This window comes from Ixodes scapularis, unplaced genomic scaffold, assembly GCF_016920785.2.
Source record: "Ixodes scapularis isolate PalLabHiFi unplaced genomic scaffold, ASM1692078v2 PGA_scaffold9__187_contigs__length_104089568, whole genome shotgun sequence".
Lineage (NCBI taxonomy): Eukaryota > Metazoa > Arthropoda > Arachnida > Ixodida > Ixodidae > Ixodes > Ixodes scapularis.
Genome location: NW_024609884.1, coordinates 30,955,638 through 30,976,235, shown reverse-complemented (window position 1 = coordinate 30,976,235; position 20,598 = coordinate 30,955,638). Strand labels below are relative to the sequence as shown.

The window sequence follows — 20,598 nt, the reverse complement described above, 5'->3', positions numbered from 1 at the left end:
TCTTGCGCCTGCTTTCTAACGCAATGAATTTCATTAGAAAGTAGGCAAGGACGACCAAAATCATTGGTACAATCAAAGACCATTGCATTCAGTATTTTTATCATGGATACCCTTGTTTGATGAATAGCGCTGATTAGATAGGAACTTCATTGCCAAGTTTACCTAAGAGGGGACAAAAGCTTGCAAGTAATAAAAGGACACTTGAAATCTATAATACAAAATCTATTTTCTCCAGAATAACGTTTTCGGCCGCGGCGGTTGGAACGACACGAGTGTGACGTGATGATTAGCGAACTACAATTTGTTAATTAACTTTGTAAGTATTCGTCATAGCAGCAACGCTGCAAAGTAATTCATTTGGAGTGTGCAAGTTAAAATAATTTTAAGTAGCAATATAGTTTGAGTTCATATTTATAACTTCGTTTAATTTCGGAGTAACTTGTAACCTGGGGGGCTATGTTGGACAAATGTTTCGTTTCTTCTAAAAAGAAACGGAAGTGACAGAACTGACGATATCGCGTCCGATTGGCTACAGGCTCAAATGACGAAAGAGGGAACTTGCGTCATTTGAGCCTCTAGCCAATCAGACGCGATATCGTCAGTTCCATCACTTCCGTTTCTTTTTAGGAAAAACGAAACATTTGTCGAACATAGCCCCCCTGGTTCACCTACTGTTACCCTTAAACACTTTCAACGTGCCCCCCCCCCCCCCCCCCCCCCCCTTTTTCGCCCAGCGTATACACAAGCTGCTATTCCCTTAGAGCGTTGAATTTGCCTGTCAATGCTGTACAGCGTCAAAAGCAGACCGTTCTCTGTTACTTCACTGCGTGAACTGTTGCAGTCGGGTTTTTTAATCCGCTTTCCCGAATTTTCGCAGCTTGAGGGAGCCTCCGACACGGGCCCTACTGCCCCAGGGTCGCCGCGGAACCCCGGAGGCCTAAAGCAGGAGGCCAGGCCCGCGTCGTGTCGACCATGGCTTCGAGGCACCGATCCCTGCCGCCGTCTCGTCGGGAGAAGAAGCGCGCCGACGGTCTCCCGATTGCCGACACCGATGTGCCAGAGTGGCTGGACGTCATCCAATTCGGCCACGTTGGTCCGATCCGAGACGTGTTCAAGACGATCCCGGAAGACAAGTCGGCGGTGCCTTCGTGTTACGAGTCGGGTGACTCGACCAGCCTGTCGAGCTCGGACAACGCTTCGGAGGGCGGCAAGGACGGTCTCCTGAAGGATCCTGGGCGCTACTCGTTCCGGTCGACGGAGGGCGGCGGCAACGACGAGGGCGTCCGGATCACGCACATGTGCATGGCTCGGCGGGGCTCCGTCAGGTCCACCGGTTTCGAAGCCGGGGAGATCGTGGTCGAAGCCAACGACGACGACCTGCCCGAGATCTTCGTTACCGCCGATTCGAGGCGCTCGCCTGACGGTGAGGTAGGCACTGCATGATACCTGTACGACCACGTGAGACATCGATTCGGTGCCCTCATGTGCGCTTGTGACGAACAAAGCTCACTGCCGAGGTAACTTACATGTTGCGAGGAGTTCAGTGGGGGACTCTTGCGTTCCGCTACATAAACTCCGTTCACTCCTAAGCTGACAGTGCGGTAGAAACTACGCGTTCACCGGACCGAGCAACCGCGTTCCTTTCGTCGCCTGAACCCGCTATCTGCGCGTGGGAATGAGCGAGAGCCTGATCACGTGGCCAAAGGTCGACGTACGTTACTCGTCTAACGAGCTTGTAGATACCATCACACTGTCAAGTTATGGGTGAATGGCGTGACCGCGTTGCGCAGACCCTCGGTTGCCATAGCGACTACTTCGTCGTAATCACTGCTAACGCTGCTCATTTGTGTTCGAGAGTGAACAACTGCTTTGCAAACTCTTACGACAAATGGATGGATGGATGGATACGGCTGAACCCTTTTAATCGGGCGGCCGCTTGCGCCACCTAGCCAAAGCTTCTAAATCCAACAATGAACTAATCTCCGATTAAATTCCCATTTAATGGAGAAGGGCAAACAATCTGATATCGCCGCTAACCATAAGTATTCATCCACCATTTTCTACAACCGAAGGTTACAACTCGTGCGACGGTGATGCCTCTTCGCAAGTCGGTGCGCGCACTTTTCGCCCTACGGTTTGAAAGGGAAAAAAATAAGAAAAACGTTATTCTTCCCTTGACTCCACGATATAGCACACTGGCGCCATCTATTGGGTAGCTCTGGCCAACTTCCCCTCTGCGTATATTTTCGAAATATTTGCGCATTATTCTTTCGCTGCGGGCTCGAACTAATTCAGACAATGTTATAAGCGGCCATTTCTAATTTATAGTGCGTACTTTTATCTCACAAATACTGCAAAACCTTCAAAAAATACACGCAGACCGGAAGTGGGCCAGTGCTACGCTATAGACAGCACTAGTGTAGTCGGTCACACTCAAGTGCAAACCTGTAAGCCAGTCTTTAAGCAACTGTAACGTAGTCTGTTACACTTAAACGGAGATGTCTGAACCGGCCTTTAACCGTGCATACTTTCGCCATCGCTGCGGTAAATGTTGAACCGCGTAGAGCTTAATTTCTCACGATTAATTTCATCCTTACGCCGACTGCACAACATACGATGATCCACATTATTCGGGTGGCTATCCAATCTAATAAATTTCCCCAGATTGCGGAGGCATAGTAACAAATTAGATAGTTCGGGTGTGGGATTCTTATGGGGTGTGTAGTCTGGATAGGCAACCGAAAGAGAAACCAAGTTTGCACAAAATGTGCCAAAGGCCATCGACTTAAAGGACACAAATAAAGTGAATGTTCTGAGCTTGCCCCCTGTTTGTCAGCCTTGTGTTTAATATCTGAAATGCACACTAACTGGCCCAAGTGATATCCACTAGCTAACACGGCATAACGTGGACTGAAAACAGCTGAGCAGTGTTACACGAACAGAGCAGGGAACACACACAAAAAAAAGATGTGTTCTTACACCCCTTGTCACGTAGAATACACCCCAGAACTTCAGTTCATCATTCAGCGCACTGGCGTTGAACCGGCGGCACCAACTTTCACGAGTGGCTTGATAGCCGAGTTGTACAACTTATTAAAAGAGCTAATGTACGTAGGACTGACTGCAGAAAAAGTAGTCGGGGTTTTCTTGGCCCTACTGCAAAACCACAGTGTTTTTTTTTTTGTATTTTTTGATACAAACTTTAGCTGTTCAAAATGTTATATCCCACCGTCATCAAGTCTCTCATAAAAGTTGGGGCTGTCAGTTTGACGTCAGTGCGGTGTACATCGAACTGAAGTTTGGGGGTGTCATATATGTGACAGTAGGTTTAAAGGCCACACCCTTTTTTTAGAGTGAAGGACGTCCCTCAAAAAACACTTGAACCCAACAAATGAAAATGTCTCGCAGATAATCTACACTTGTCCTAAACGCACTTATTGCACAAAAACAAAGGCTAACGATATTATACAAAAGGAAAGTGGAGTCCGACAACTTTTCCTTGTTATCATATAAGCCTTGACCTTGACTTGATCAACAAACTGAGCATGGCATGAGCTCCAAATGAGGTAATGCACCGCTGGCGCAGAACTAATGTCACGCTGTCCACGAGCCAAATGTCCACTCCCTCTAGTTACACAACGATTTCACCCTTTCTCTCTTGCTAGCGCTTTCAATCATACGGCTACGTTCCCCGCCTCGTTCTTTTTCCTTTCCGTCTTGCTCAGAACGACGGCGGGTGCGGCATCGGCAGGGAATCGTTGCGCGCATCGCTGCCCAAGGACCTCCTCAGGGTGCCTCAGAGCCGAAAGGGACGCATGGTTGTGTCCAGTTCCAGAAAGGGGGGTCGCAAGAAAACATTCCAAGTGTCCGAAGTGCGGCGCGCACCGTCGGACTCGGCTGACTCAGGAATCTACACCAGTTTCGGGAAGGACATCCGGAGTTACGGCCTTCCTGAAGAACAGCCCGAGCCGACGAATGCCGAGAGGGAAATGTCCCTCTCGGAGCAAGAAGTGGCGGCGACATCGGATGTCCAGGCTGCAAGCCCGTGAGTGGATTCTTAAGGTCTTATAATCTTCCCAATGAAGTCCGAGACTAAAAGTGCGGACGTTCGTCTTTAGTAACGGGCTCCATTGTGTGGACCTCTCTCTGGCCTACCAATGTGTTCGGTATTCTCTCAATGTACTCGTAACTCTAAGGCCGCGGTCAGACTGATCGTACAAAAAACACGGCTGCAGACGCGATGACATCTTCGGAGACGTCTCAGACATGTCCCCCAGCATCTTCATACATACGTTAGAACATGTCAGTAGACTGTCTTTTTTATTATGTCTGCTGCAGTCTGCATCACCGCGGCTTTAAGTTGGCTTGGAAGGTACCACTGTTGCAGTAAAACTATCCTTCCGTTACGTCTCCGAAGGACGTTGCAGCGAACGTCTACTCTTTGAGTTTAGAGACTTCCACGAGCAGCCAGAAATGTTGGCATGTCAAAAATGCCGTAATAAAAAAGGTTACATTATGATTGTATGCCTACCGAATGACGTTTCGAGTGGGAACTGCTCTTTTTTTTAACTTCTCAGAGAATGTACATTAAGCGCAGAACGTGGTGGAGGAGTGAAGTCTCAGACATGTCCTTGTGCGATGTGTTCCCTTTTTACGCATTCCTATTATTTAACACGTAGACTATGTTTTTGGCTGGGGTAACTTGGTGAAACTATAAGGTGCCAAAGGGGGGGGGGGGGGGGGGGGGGGGGGGGGGCGAAACGCGAGAGGCGAAAGCGTTACGACAAAGAGAACAAGTCGCTAAATTTTACGGCCTGCGGTCTGCCAAGTTTAGAGGATTTTGTTGACTTGATACCTATCGAACTTTCGTAGCACACCAATGGTTGTCGGTACTGGGAAAAAACGCTTGGCGTTTCTACCCAGTACCGACAACCATTGTTGTCCGAACGCGCAAAACACGTGGTTCGAGCCAAGTGCGGCGCCGCCATTTGACTCGAAGAGCAGCACGAGGCCCGTGCCTCGTGATTTGTCGCATTTTACGCTACTTCCAAGACAAACACAAACACATCATGGGGCTTCATGCTTATCGCGACCGTTACGCTCTATTTTGGTGTCCGTGGAAGTTACGATGTCATGCGCCCGCTGAGTTAACCGTGGTGCGTTAGGACAACACCACCTAGACAGAAGGCCTCCACACCGTCATCACAGTCAGATCGATCGAGGCCTGAGATTGGGCACAAGTGCTGTTTCAGTGTTCGGCTGGGCCTCGTGACCAATCAGCACGTCGAAGATCGGGCTCGGGCCCAGTAGCCGAGTTAGCGCGATACGACTCTGGTGACGTTTCATAAAGAGAGAGGAGGCCATGTGGAGGCTTTCATTCTTCTAGATGGTGTTGGTTAGGATCCTCTCCGGGACGTCGTGAGATTAGATGGGGAGTAACGCTTCGTCATTTGGAAGCCACTTGCGCGAGACTCCCGTGAGTCATATTCGATCCTGTTGTTTTGCGATCCCTCTCATCTCCTTGTGGCATCGAGCAAAGGCTTCGCGCTCACGCGGACCGGGGTTGGATTCGCACTGACCCGCTTGTTATAATTAATTACGCTTCATTATGGTTACGTATGTTGAATTATAACTAAGAACGCCTTCTGTCTGAATGCTTGTGCATTGCCTGTTACCGGCTAACTATTATTTATGTTGTCTTGTCCTGCGTGTAACGCTTTTTCGTCACACTCGAGCGTGACACTCTTCGCATGAAAGCCCGCCCGTAAACAAATTTCCGTTGCAAAGGTGTATATTTTTTTTGTTCTGCAAAGGTGTATATTTTGTTTGTTCTCTCCTCTACTTCTGCCATCCGCTTGTTGGATTTGAATGTAAACCATGCAGACCAGAAAAATAAATTAAATGACTCGATTAAATCGTACACTTTTCCAGCATCGCTAGAGCTGATATATAAATCACACTAACTGTGCTCCCCCAATGTAGAATGTGTTTTTTTGCAATACTTTAGGAATTTTATCAGCACCCAAATTAAATAGACTGTTTGATTAATTATACGACTACACGACTACAGGAGGATTCATCGGTTAGACAGATTTAATCGATGCTCAGCCCTAGACAGAAGGTCTTTGATGAATGGTCGGAGGACCTCGAACTTGCATGTCGTAATTCATATTCTTGTGCGTAGGCACTATTCGAAGCTACGCATTTTCCTCATCGGTGATTCGCGTGTTTGAGTCCACCAGGAAACAAGTTTGCATATCGTACTGACAACTGTCTTCTATCTCGCGGATGGCGTTAGCATTGACAACGGTGTCATCATTTCTCCAAGAGAAACAAAAACCACACAAAAAGCCTAGTGTCAAGACGTCGGTTGCAGTTTATTTTTTTTTTTTTTACTGCACGAGCCGACTACTAACAATATTCCTCCAATGACCGACACCACATACCGATTCATAGCCCATTTCAACGTGAGACAGTGATTCACAATAACGGGATTATTTCTCTGACTTCCATCTATACACGTATAAGATACGGTCGGTATTTGGTAACAAACACATCAGGAAATAGAAACAAACCAATATTCAATAAATCACTCTTAATGTCGTGGCACTTACAGTGGGACAGAGAATGTGACAATTAATTTTATGTCCTTAAGCCCATATTGGCACTGTGGGAAAGCTCGTCTCACAGGGAACGGCGAGTAGAGGTTTTGCTCTGCCGCCTGAAGAATGGCCACACAGGCTTGAAGCACTTGCACTTTCTTTGTGGCGAAAATGTAAAGCTCTGTGCTTACTGTGGGAAAGGACTTAGTGTTGCACATTTTATGGCATTGCCCATTTCACCCTAAATTTCGCCGGCCTAGCTTCCCTGAACGTTTTAGAGGTCATCTTCCCTGTCCAATATGTTTACTTGGTGACTGCCCTTTAGTGCCTTTTCACGGTGTTTTCGACTACTTGAGGAGAAGTGGCTACTTAGCCAGGTGTAACTTTTTGATTCTGCCATCTTAAATCGTCTTGTTTAATGCTTTCTAAACAACCTTGAATTGGCGCATTGTGACCTCTGTTGTCATTGCGCCATTAAAACCCTAATCATCGTCATCATCACCTAAAAATGTCTGGAGCTCAGCGCGTGTCCTGTGCTTTGTCAGCCTCAGCGCGTGGCTATGATCAACATTGGCGGCATATAATCGGCTCAAGATCACGTTGCCGCTTGTTCTGGCTGCTAGTTGAGGGGGTGAACGCTGCTCGCTTTTCTTGAATTTTTTTTTTTTTTTTTTTGCGACTTCTATTGCGTTGGGAGAAAAACGAACGCGTGTTTTATTGGTCATAAACGTCAGGGATTCGTCCTAAGCGGTATTCGCGCAAAGTACAAACACTGTTGCACCGCCCCTTTAAATTAACTTTCGGACTTCTTCAGTTGTTTACTCAAATATATAAAAGAAAACCTTAAATACATTAAAATATATATTACACCTGTGTTGAATAAAACTTCAGAGTAACGGTTCGCTAAAACTTCAAAAAGCGCCCAAAGTGTCAACAAATAACTTGGGGTACCATTTTGTCCGTGGCCATTTTGTCCGGGGCAGTTTTGTCGGGGACCATCTTGCACTACACAAGTAGCTGCACTAGGAGGGCGAGAGTTTCAGTGATTCGCCTTCTTTCTACAGGCCGACCACGCCGAGGGAGTCCGGACGCAGTTCGCCGATGTCAACAGCACAACTCGAAGCGGAACGTCGGCGACGTCAGCGCAACACCGAGCTCGCCACCATTTTTATCTTCGTGCCTGTGCTCATAGCATGGGTGCTCATCGTGCCATTGGTGCTGTTTTCCTACTCGTTCGAGAACCCATACAGCAAGCAGTTCCAGGTGGCCCTGTGGATCTGCATACCTGTGTCCACCCTTGTGCTCAGCTTCACCTGTCTGCTGAGCAACGTGTACTGGTACTACGACCAGGAGTCCGGACGCTGGCGCTACCTCCTTCACTGCGGCAAGGGACCCGCGGGCTTCTACTTCGGAGACGTACTGAGCGACACCGTCGGGGGTGCTCGCAAGAGCGCCATGGTGGAGGTGGTCTGAGCACTTAGGACTCGGAGCTCGAGCCACTCGCATGTAGGCGGTTGAGGTGCCGGGATGGCGGTGCCATTGTAAATAGCCTGCCGTCTGTCGTTGTGGGGCATAGTGCCATCTACGCGCCTGTTGATCTTTTTGCATTATTTTAGTTGTTGTATGTCCCGACGATTCGCGAGAGCTCTTTGGAGCCTGTAAAGGTGGTCGGGGTGTGTGTAGATACTTTAGGAGTCGGATAAGCACTGACCGGTAGTAGTGTGAATATTCTGATTATCTTCGAGTAGCTGACTGGAATATCGGAGGACGCAGCCGTTGGTATGTTTAGATACTTTAGGAGTCGAATAAGCACTGACTGGTTGTAGTGTGAATGTTCTGATTCTCTTCGAGTAACTGACTGGAATATGAGAGGACGCCACTTCGCGTTTTTAGGTGAAGTTCTACATTTTGTGGGGCAGCAGTGAACGCATCTTCTGAGCAATGTGATTGTAATTTGTTCACACCGCGATGATTCCACGCATATCCAGTGCATAAAAAACTGGGTTATTCAGTGCTCCAATTGAGGAAGCTGTTAATAAAGCCTGTTCGATATCCGTTCATTTTCGACCATTGGTGTTAATACTGTGAATTACTGTTTTTACTGGCGCGGTGAGCTCGTTGATTTTGCTACACGAGAATTGGATTAAATCGACCATAGCGAACAAAGCCGTTTCTTTCTAATGCAGTACGTACTATACTGTTCACGTAAATCAGTGTAGTGACCTCGTTCTTTCGTTAGTTTAATGGTACGCATACAGCTCCTAGCCATACCGCCAGAAAACACAATTATTATGTTGTTTATAGGTATACATTTTATGTATAAAATATTTTTTCTTTTCTGTGTGCGAGTCGAAATGTATAAAACGCCAGATCACCGCAAAACTGAGTTCCAAACGGTGTCAACACCTAGGTGCATGCTTTTTGCCGACAATGTCGTGTCGACCGTAAAATTTTGAGAGAGGACGTCGGTAATGTTTGTGATCTTGTTGCGAACTTTTCAGAAACAAATAAGCAATATTTCAAAAGATTTCGAGAAAAGTCACTTCCTTTTTTTTGTGTATGTATATCCTTTGACTTACATTCTTTGCATTCTTTCTTTGAGTTATTTTTATCTGCGATATAAAACCATAATGAGGGCGCACGTCTCAACTTTCTGTTTCTACTTTGCAGCCAAATATACAATGATGGTTATTTAAAGCATCCGTGTGACCTGACAGTTTAATATTGTAAAGGTATTTTGGCTACGAAAATTAATGCTTCATAAACAAACCCTTGTAAAGAATTGCCACGAGTCCCCTTTTTTTTCGTGGGAATAGCCCATCATCTGCAATAATGACTTATCGTGGCCAGGGATACTCGTAAGTTGGCTGTGTGGAACACAACTGGGTTGTAGTATCCACATCGCCTGTGACATAAGAATGACGCTCATATTTTGCGAGGACGCCTACCACGCACCCATATATATATATATATATATATATATATATATATTATATATATATATATATATATATATATATATATATATATATATATATATCGGTTTTTCCTTTTTATTCTTACACATTTGTTTAAAAAAAAAACGTGAAAGCTACACTAATACGGTTTGTGCAGGTGGGTTATACGGCCAGGCGGACATTATGTGGGTGGCTAATCTTTGCGATAAGTCGGCTAATTTATTAAAATTTCTTAATTAACTTTTTAATTACTGAAAATAGACATATGGTTTCAATTGGAAACTTGTAGAGCATCATTGAAAACCACTAAATGAACTATTTTTGGAAGGATATAACGCCGGGGCAGCATTTTACTGTGTTCTGTAAAAACGCTCCATTTGGGCGCGTTTCTAGATTTCGGTTTCTTCTCGGAGCGCATAACCGCGCCCGAGGTCCTGCCCCCCGTGGCTGAGACGCGCAACACACGTGCGCCCTACTTCCCTCCTTTCTACAAGGGAGGCGAGGGGGTGGCCTGCTCCTCGGCGACCACCGAGGAGCAGGACCGCGGGAGCAAAGATGCGCTCCGATAAGAAACCGAAATCTAGAAACGCGTCCAAAAGAAGCGTTTTAGAGCGCAGCTTTTAGGCGCCCGTTTCCGGCTTGAGCGGCGTCGCTGTCGGCGTAACCGTGCGCTGCGTTATGGGTAAATTTCCCCGCTAAATTTAGCGGAAAAATTTCCCCGCTAAATCTAGCGGAAAAATTTCCCCGCTAAATCTAGTGGAAAAATTTCCCCGCTAAATCTAGTGGAAAAATTTCCCCGCTAAATCTAGCGGAAAAGTTTCTCCGCTAAATTAGCGGAAAAATTTCCCCGCTAAATCTAGCAGAAAAATTTATCTGGGGGGTCACGTGACCCCCATCCCCCCGCGGTCACGTGACAACCCCAGGTCACGTGACCCTTCTCCACGTGACATTGGGGAGGGCGGTCACGTGACCTCGTGGACCCCCCCACAAAGTCACGTGACCCCCCTCCCCGAGATCACGTGACCCCCTCCCCGAGGTCACGTGACCCCCCCCCCCCCCCCCCCCCCGAGGTCACATGACCCCTCCCCTCTCAGTACCCTTCCCTACTCCTTCTCAAGAGCTGCGCTCTAATTCGGCTTTATAGAGAGTTGCAAACGGCTTTCATTTTTTACAGAACGCCGTAGAATGGTGCCCCGGCGTTATATCCTTCTAAAAATAGTTGATTTAGTGGTTTTCGGTGATGCTCATTAAGTTTCTAATTGGAACTGTATGTCCATTTTCACTAATTAAAAAGTTAATGAACAAATTTTAATTAATTAGCCGACTTATCGCAAAGATTAGCCAGCCACATAATGTCCGCCTGGCCGTATGACCCACGTGCACAAACCGCATTAGTGTAGCTTTCACGTTTTTTTTTTTTTTAACAAAAATGTTAGAATAAAAAAAAAAAACACCCTGTATGTATATTTCATCGAGATACGTGAGCTCATTGTATACTATGGTGCCAAGTGTGAGGCTGGCGGCATCTCCTTATTTTTTTTTTGTGCTTGAGTTACGAGACTAGGGATGGATGCCATTTCCATGTACACGTTAGTCATGCTCAATCATGCCAGTCGAACGAAGCTCGAGGTTTCTTGCCATATGTCGAATGAGCCGTCGTTCTTCACTGTTGGCAGTTGGCCCTCTTCAACTTTACAGTTTGTATTGTTTGGAGGGCGTAAGCACGATCCTGCGAACGAATGGGTTTGTTGTGTATTGTTGTGCATCAATCTTGTGAAAATACAACAAACGTGTGCCACCTGTTTCTTAATTGAGAGATCCCTGTAATAAAGCACTCTACGATTGTAATCCCTGTTCATGCGCATGTTCGATCATACGCTCGCAGAGCAAAAACCAAAGAAAAAAAAAAAGAAGAGAAACTTTTTTTACCAAGTTAACATACGCGTTTATTTATCCGCTTTAATCTATTTTTATATTTAAGCTGTCTAAAGGTCTGCATTTCGCCTGTAGCGTCATTGCTGCTTCTCTTTTATTGGCGCAAGATAGGCACATAGGCAAGACATCATTTGAAATTGAGTTTGAATCTAAAATTGTCGTGATGTTTGTTTGTTCTTGAAAGAACGAAATAAGAACCACAAATAAGTAAAACAGCATAAAGTTTAAGGCGGCGGCATGGTCACCTGCATTTTTTATACCCAGCCCTGTATTTAGGTTGACACGTTTGCAATAGATAGAGCTTCCGGGCGCAAGTGCGCCTTACCGGAATTTTGGCCACGTCGTAAAAATTAAACGCAGGCAGCTTTTTCCTTATTATGTAACAGCTGTTATTAAACAGTTCGAAGGATAATACTGAAACACCTAGAGTCTAGACAACATATACGCCACTTTGAATGCGACAGCGACTAGGACTTTGCGCACTGATAGGGTGCAATCGGAATGCTTTCGTGCTGACCGGATATTTACTTTAGTGGCCGAACAAATACACTCGTCATTGCTCGTAATATTTTTTTTAATGTTATCTCCGAACTATTATTTAAATTGTTATCTCCGAACTATTTTTTTTTTAAATTGTTATCTCCAGAAAATGTCTGCCTGAATGATAGCAACAGGTAACTGCAGCTCTGTCAACTTTACTGTCACGTAATGATTTCTCCAACGACGGACGTGACGTCGTCAGCGCCTTTTCGAATTTTGGTCGTCTTTTTAGGCTTGTTTAGCTCAGCAGGTCAACTGGAATGTTAGTTCGACACGGCTGTCGCAGCAGTTTATTAATTTTTTTTCTGGGTATTGTAAAGCTAGTATTAATCCCTACCAGCGCTTTAGTCAGAGAGCGGTGAAGGTAAACATTTGAACTAGCTGAGTGAGAGAGAGAGAGAGAGAGAGCTAGTGTGCGTTTGATGTGGTCACAGTCACAGCTAATGATTGTAAAATCTATCTGGCTCCGGTATAAGATGATTAGATCCTCATATCGGCAATTTCAGGTGACATTACCCCCGAATAGACGGTATACTTTGTTTCACCTTAAAGAGCCCCTAAAAAAAAAACTAAAGAAAAAAAAGACGTCTTTTTTTTCAACAGTTTGGTTGGGACACGCGTGTCGCAAAATTAATTTTACGCGAAAAAAAAAAAAAATGGAGCAATATTGACGGCGCGAGATTTATTTTAAGTTCTACGCGCAAGGTCCATGACGTCACGGAATGGTCATACACTCTTTCCACCTCAGCGAGATGGCCAGGCCGATCCACCTCTCCTCCACGCGTTCGAAATGTCGAGAGAGAAAACACGGGGAAAGGAGGTGACTACCGACTAAATCGTGTTTCGCGCCGTCAATATCGCTAAAAAATACATAATTTTTTGGCCTATTTTTTTTTTTTTTTTGTTTGACACGCGTGGTTCAACCAAACTATAAAAAAAAAACTTTTTTTTTTTCTTTTTAGGAGCCCTTTAAGTCCAGAAGCAGCAGCCCAGGCTACGAGCTGATGAGGCCAATCGGGCAGCGTCAAAAGCGCACCGTCATGGTGTTTGTCATGTTTCTGTACGTGTTCTATTGTTGCTGAACCAATCACGTGAAACGAAGGCCCGGTAACTTGCACTTTTGACGCCATTTGATTGGCCCCATGTGCTCGTAGCGTCAACTGCGTCTGGATATAAACTGAAACGAAGTATAGTCTAGGTTTTTTCATACCGATGGCTGTATCATGGCCGAACAATTAACTCGGGTGGGGAAAATTAAATTCATTCTTACGGCGAACTTTACTCACTGTAATGACCTTCACGTTTGTGCGCAATCAGTTTAGCTGAATAGTGCGGGCAGCAAGTGGCATTCGCCTTCACAGAGGTGAACGGGAACAACCAATGCCAGAAATTAAGAATCCGAATTTCCAAATAATTTCTCCAAAGTTCCGAAAACTGCAAATTTAAAGGAATTGTCCGTGCTGTCTACTACCGCGAACGTATCTAATTAACGACGAAAGTTACAAAACAATTCTTCATTTCGAAAAAAAAAAAGTTGAACATATTTCGAATTTGAATGCATAATTTAATTTAGGTTTGCAGACCACAGTGTCCGGAACAGGAGGACGCCCCCCAAAACCCCCAGCTGAAGATCCAAACATTCGTAACGGTAGCATCATTTAAAAACATAAAGAGAAGGTTACAGTGAGGTTCCGACCCCAACCTACGTCTCGCAAGATTTAGAGTTGCTTGCACGCAACCTCAACCCTTGACCAGAGCAGTCATCTTTGGTGTAGTCAACTCTCCGTTCGGACTAACCCGAGAGGGAAAATAACTAACGAGTTCCGGGAAACGCCAGACACTAAAATTGTGCAAGTGTTTCTCCCACTGTCGACCAGTAAGATATGAACGTCCCCACGAAAACTTGAACGACGCTGAATGCTTTTAAACGAAGCGTTGTTAGCGCAGCTTATACCTTCACTCAGACAGCGTTGCTCACCCCCACGAAGCCTTGAAATGAAACATTCAGTCTCGCGTGCGTCGCTGCGGTTGACTAAGTGGAGTTGTGCAACACGACACTGTGATGGAGTGGAGTCAAGTATAGGAGCAGGAACGGGCTCTTGGCGTCTATCTTAACCTGGAGCCAGACTAAAAGCCTCGAGTAGCCAATGTTAAGAAACTTGTTAGTCAGTTCAGACAGCATTGGATGCGCACCGACAGCAAACGTATCGAACAGTACATGCGAGTGGCGCAGCACAGGTGTGCCGATTTGAACAGTGCGGTCCATAGAGTGGCATGAACGCCAACACGACATATGTCGACTACACAAGTAAGTAAGCGCTTTAACAGGTTTGACTTAGTGCCATTAAATAAGCTACGCTTCAGAGTAGCGACACTTGGCCATATTGTGGCTTAAAATCATAGTTGCCAGTTACCAGAAGCTTTATCTGAAACCACAGAAAACGCTTTTCCGTCATCCACAAATGTTTAAACGGTTCGCAACAAAGTAAAACAATATTATGTGAGCTTCCTAACACCGAACCCAATGCTAAGAAAGTTGCACTTTTGAATCTTGACGATCGGCAGTTGCGTCTGCTCTGCACAAGTACCAAAATGGTGGCGCCCACAACAATGTTGGGGAACGGAGTGCCGATACTCTAAGCGCAGCTCATTTGGTGGCTCTAGTTTTACCTAGACCCGTTTTTCATGTATTTATTTCGTGAAAACGCTCATAGTGACGTCGGCCGTGCGTCATTATGGCGTAGGGAAACGGCTGGTCAGGAATAAGACGATGAAAATGGGGGCTATATGGTGACGCGGGTGGCAGTGAATGCATGAGCGTTTTTGTTTCACTCTTTAGAAACGCTAACGCATGCGGGAAACCCTTTCGCTCTAACATTTCCCTTCCTCCGCCTGAATATATATGTATATATTCACTACTCCAGCGACCTATAGGGGAAGCCACTATCGGGGAAATATGGCGTTCCAAGACAGGTCGTGCCATGCCATGTGCTAGCTCAACGCACAGCTATGGGGCATCAGCAAGCAAGCATTGAACTCAAAATGGTTTGTTCCGATTTTTGTCCTCCCCGTTTCGAACCTGCGGCGATGTGTTGGCGTAAGCGACCCTCCAGAGGCTTGACTTTCTTCGAGGAAGCGATGAAAGGGCTGCCTACTGTCCATCCAAGGGGGTGGTGAACGTTAACAAACGCGGAATGTCTGGTTCACGCCATTACGTAGGTTGCGTGCAGAGCAACTGGGGAACGAGCGATACTACAGTTACGACAGAGTAACCGGGACAACTGTTCCATCGCGCATTCCACCGACAACTATACTCGGCGACAACTTTTCTTGGCAATGCAGAGGAAGTTGACGATAGCCCACGCACAGTCTTATCCAGCGCTCAAAATTGGATAGAAAACACGTGCCTGTACCCTCCACTGCATTGCCAAGAAAAGTTGTCGCCGAGTATAGGTTATCACGGAAGCCACGGAAAACGAGCAGAAATCACAAAATCACCTGTTCCGGTCAGTTTATAGTGTTTTCCCGCTAGGTGCCGTCCGTTTTGCTGGAGTGGTGAGCAGTTTCCTCAGCCCTCTGTGTTGACGAGTGATTCAGTTATTAATATAATATTGCTCGGAATCCAGACTGTGGCATGAGATCAGTACTCGGAATCGGGGCGTCCCAGTCAAAATGCAACAGGATAGAGACTAACGGCCGCGACTGTGTGCCATCTCTGACACAAGTCTTGGGTCGCCGACGTCTTCTGTTGATTACACCCAAAGCGCCGGAACGAGCGAAGGAGGAATGAATATGAAAGAAAATAATTTCCGTGGTTGAGAGCTCCAAACTGCCAATAGCAGGATGTGGCACGACGATGCCGTTTTTGTCTTCTGTACTCACTCTACGTGTGTTAGTCATAAAACGTTAATCTTCTCTGCACCGCGTGTAGTGTCGAGTCATTTGGTTTCTGTGCCAGGCGTTTGCTGTTAGATGTTCAATCAAGCGAGTGCCAAGAAGCCCACTTCACAGGCGACGGATGGTCATATGAATGAAAAGCGGTACTAGACTTCCTTTCAGCTTAAAGGGAAGCTGAAGAGGTCCTTGAATTGGAGCAAACAGTAAAAGTTGTAATCTAGATACCCTAAAAGTTAGGTGTCTTAAGTTTTCTTTCCATCTTATTAGTAATAGGAAGTTAAAATTTCGACGTAGAGCCGCTCGTTGCAGCGCGCCGAGGGTATACGAAGGTCTGAGAACGGAGAGAACACGAGGAAGGAGACAAAAAAAGGAACGGAGAGAAAACAAGGAAACGTGACGTCATCAGCGGGATCAGATGAACCCTGCTCGCCAGCTGGCTCAGGGACGACGTCAATGACGTCACGACGCTTTGGACAGATAACTGACGGCATAGAGGATAGCTACATGCCCGGCGGCAATCGCTGCGCGTAGTTTTCAAAATAAATGCAGTTTACGTTCACTTCTGCCATAGCCTCCCTATCATAGCCTCCTCTATACCAAACTTAAAAAGTAATCCGTTACAATTGTAACGGATTACTTGTAATCTGCTACTTTTTCAAGTAATTTTGTAATTGGCAGGTTACTTTTTTTAAGAAGTGATTTGTAATGTAATTTTGTTACAAAATATTGGTAACGAATTACTTTAATTACCCGTTACTTTTTTAAAAATATGAGCATAATACAGTAACTGAGCAATACGAGAAGAACATTCAGCAGCATAAAGAGGGCAAGTTCAGCAAAATAGAAAACATCATGAAGGGGAAAATAGCCGAAAAGAAAACGCGATGTTTTGTATGACCGGTCACTTGAACCACTAGAAAAGACGGGCAAGGCATGCACACGTATACGAAAGAAAAATATCGAATAAGACAACGCCGATTAGGCTCTCCGTCGCCTTCCATCGTGTTTGTCTTCTTCTTCCGGGCAGGAGAAAGCTCTTCGTGTTTATTAGCTTTTGTCTTTTACACCGTATCACCCTTCCCAACTTCTGCGACGTCTCCCGCCATCTGTACAGACATCAAACACGGGTCCGTACCCTATCTATTCGTGGGTTCACAACTCGCGTAACTCACGATGGAGCCTCGCACGAGGGGGTCGAATTCTCTTTGTCTTTGATGTGCGCTACTGTATTCTTGCACGCTCTTGAAGCACGGCTGAAAAGCGCCCGGCGCGAGGCTAAGAGCATCGTCTTCGAGGGTGCGGACGATACTTCTATTGTAATACTGTTGAAATTTGGGCTAGTTGGTGAAGCATGTTTACGGGTAAAGCAGCGCGAACAAGGACACAGGACAGAGAAGATGCCCACAGAGGAGCGCTGACTGTCAACTGTTTATTTAGAAATAAAGAGTTAACTTCTATTGGTTTACTTGTCTGGGCATGGCGGTCGAGTTCACTCCTCACTTTACCGTTTGGGGGGGGGGGGGGGGGGGGGGGCATTTAAGGAGCGCTGACAGAGAGAGAGAGAGAGAGATTGCGTAAAAGTGGTGTGATCCTCTAGTGTTTTATGAGACCGATGGCCACCGCTTCTCTCGCTCTCTATGCCCTCCCATCCCCTGGCCTCCACGAATATTGATATGAAAGTGAGTACCGATGAAACGATCGATAACCCGTAACCGCCACTTTTCTTCTGACTGGTCAAGTTTTCGGTCATGGAGTGTCCGTCGTCTCCATGGCCATCTCTTAATGAGATGTTCAAAATTCAGGGCATTAACAAAAACGGCAACCTAGAGTTTAAGTGCATACTTGCTTGCCAAGAAACCACATTGTCGTCAGCAAGAACAACAAACTCTAATTTACGGAAACACGTCAAGGTAAGCTGGGACCTCTATTCCGCATTGGCTATACATTGTAACGTTAAAACCAAGTTTTTTTTTTTTTTTTTTTTTTTTTTTTGTGAATTACTGGCGAAACACCTGAGTCAAAAAGGATCTTTCGTAGATCGCTTCTTCAGCTCCGATTATTGTAGCGGAGGTAGAGCCTGCTACTGAGAATGCGCTGGTAGCTTTGTTTGCACAATTCCAGGGTTCATTTCCCGAGGCCGTAAGCTAGCGGTATGGTAGATGTGGTTGCAGCTTTCGGTGCCTTTTCAGCTTAAAGGTGATCGGAGTGCACCTACACTCTTTCTCTTAAATTCAATGTTTTATTTTTACAAGCACTACCATAATACGGGCGTATGAGAAATGAAAAGTAGTGTTGCAAAACATTTTGGAAAAAAAATATCAAAATTATTTTTTACTGTTTTCTGGGTAAGTGTGCGGAAAAAGTAACGTGAAAGTAATTTGTAACGTAACGGGTACAGTAATCCTTTACTTTTCAGCGAATGTAATTTCTAAAGGTAATCCATTACATTTGAGGCTCGGTAATTTGCAATTGTAATCCATTATATTTTTCGAGTAACGAGCACAAGTCTGCTCTATACTGACAAAGCCTGGCAGATCGCCACGAGAAGCGTTTGCCGAAATGAAAAGTTAGAGCGGCAAACAACGGATGAGAGGAGTGTCAAGTGATGGGCGCCCCGCCGCGGTGAGACGGCCAAACACACTTCTCCCGTCCGCTAGCTTCTCGCGTTCCTCGCGCTACCGCTTATTTTCTCGTTGGGTTTGAAAACCATCGCGTCCTCTCCGCTGCAAAACCTGTGCGCTGACGACCAGGTTCCCCGAGAAATGCTCTGTGCTACATGATCCTCGCGCTCTAAATCTGCGACCGGGCACTCTGTGGCTCCGTCGTCGAACTGCCAAGCTTTGTGAGTATAGAGGAAGCTAGGGTCCCATATACTGACAAAGCCTGGCAAATCGCCACGAGAAGCGGCCGCCGAAACGGAAAAGGGGGAGCGGCAGACAACGGATGAGAGGAGAGCCACGTGAAGGGCGCCCAGCTGCGGCGAGACGCCGAAACACACTTCTCCCGAGCGAACAAGTGTGTTTCGGGTCCTCGCCGCTGCAACAGCTGTGCGCTGACGTCCAGGTTCCCCGAGAAATGGCTCTTTGATGCTCCGTGCTATCAGATCCTCGCGCTTCAAATCTGCGAATCGGGCACTCTATGGTTTCGTCGTCGAACTGCCAGACTTTGTGAGTATAGAGGAGGCTATGCTTCTGCCCAAGGTAAGTTCGATAACTAAATTCACGGGACAAAAAGATAGAGAAGTCCTCCTCTAACTCAAATTTCTTGCAAAGTATTACGCAGCCGACACTACGAGCTGATGGGACCAATCAGCGTAAAAGAGCGTCATCATGGTATTCGTCATGTTTCTGTACGTGGTCTATCACGGCTGAACCGATCATAAACAGAAAAGGTCCAGTGATTTCCGCTTTGAACGCTGCTTGATTGGCCCCACTGCATCGTAGCGTCGGCGTCTGGACTTAAGCTGAAACGAAGTATAACGATCACTCTATGGGCGACGAACTTAACGTAATGGTCTTTCGATCTTGTCCACTTCTACGTGTCTCCTCTATATTGGCCAAATGTGGGCATTTTTTTTTTGTTGACAAGTTTTATTAAACAGTGAATGTCTTAGATTCCACCCAGTATAGGATTAGTTCAAAAGAGAATCACTTACGTCAGTTACGCGTCACCAGACAGTGGTCACTTCTTTTCGCTGACTCTCCTCAACCATATATATCCTCAACCAATAATAGGTTTTAAATGACTACTGCCGTAAAATATCCCCGACACAATTCGGTTTTGGACATAGACGTAATACATTTATTTGTAACATATTCACTATTTGATTAAGAAGCTTTTACTGTCAATGTGAACCGCGCCATACATTTTGTTAGAGAAGAAACAGTTTGTGGTTGTTTTCCTACTTAGGGATACAGTTTATTTGGCGTAACACGTCAACAAATCCAAGTAGGAGCAACTTTTTTAGGATATCAAAACTGTGGAAAGAGATTCCGACCATATGTTCATCTCTTCTCTAGAAAGCTCCAGCCGAACTGGATTCCGTTAGCTTCGGGCACACGGTACCCGTGTTGCCATTGCCTCAGTGGCCTGCCCCAGGAAAAATATGACTAATACTTCGTTTCATCTTAAGTCCAGGCACAGCCGACGCTACGAGTTGATGAGATCACCATCATGGTTTTCGTCATGTTTTTATACGTGTTCTATCATAGCTGAACCAATCATAAACAGAAAAGGCCGTGTGACTTACGCTGTAGACGCTGCTTGATTGGTCCTATCGCCTCGTAGCGTCGGCTGCGTCTGGAGTTAAGCTGAAACAAAGTGTAGACCACACCATAGGAGCAAAAGAACAAAAGAAAAGTAGTCTGCAATGACGTAGGATTGTGAACTTCGAACTCGAGCACGGTTTTCGAGTCGTCTCTCGGTGAGGGCCTTTCTTTTCATTTCCATGTTTGGAACGTGGTATCTAGGCAGCGAGATCATAAAGACAAAACGGCTCTACGCTTTTGTATGTGTCCGTGCCTCCGAGCGCAATCGAAGGCACGAACACACAGAAACGCGGGCACACATACTAAAATTGCAAGTCACTGGGCCTGTATATGGTTGGTTTGAGGATAATAGAACATGAACACCAAGATCAACCAAGTATCACTTGGTGTGTCTTCGTC

General features: G+C 45.9%; 1 protein-coding gene across 1 annotated transcript in view; it reads left to right on the top strand.

Moving 5' to 3' along the window:
• The window catches only part of LOC8024298, a 66,258-nt gene extending 56,750 nt beyond the window's left edge, over positions 1-9,508 (top strand). Inside the window, exons 2-4 of the mRNA XM_029968479.4 lie at positions 878-1,428; positions 3,726-4,045; positions 7,667-9,508. Of these exons, the coding sequence (XP_029824339.2) occupies positions 973-1,428; positions 3,726-4,045; positions 7,667-8,075 (1,185 nt within the window). The 5' untranslated portion in view covers positions 878-972 and the 3' untranslated portion in view covers positions 8,076-9,508. The remainder of the gene's footprint in view (positions 1-877; positions 1,429-3,725; positions 4,046-7,666) is intronic.
• Positions 9,509-20,598: the final 11,090 nt, after the last annotated feature.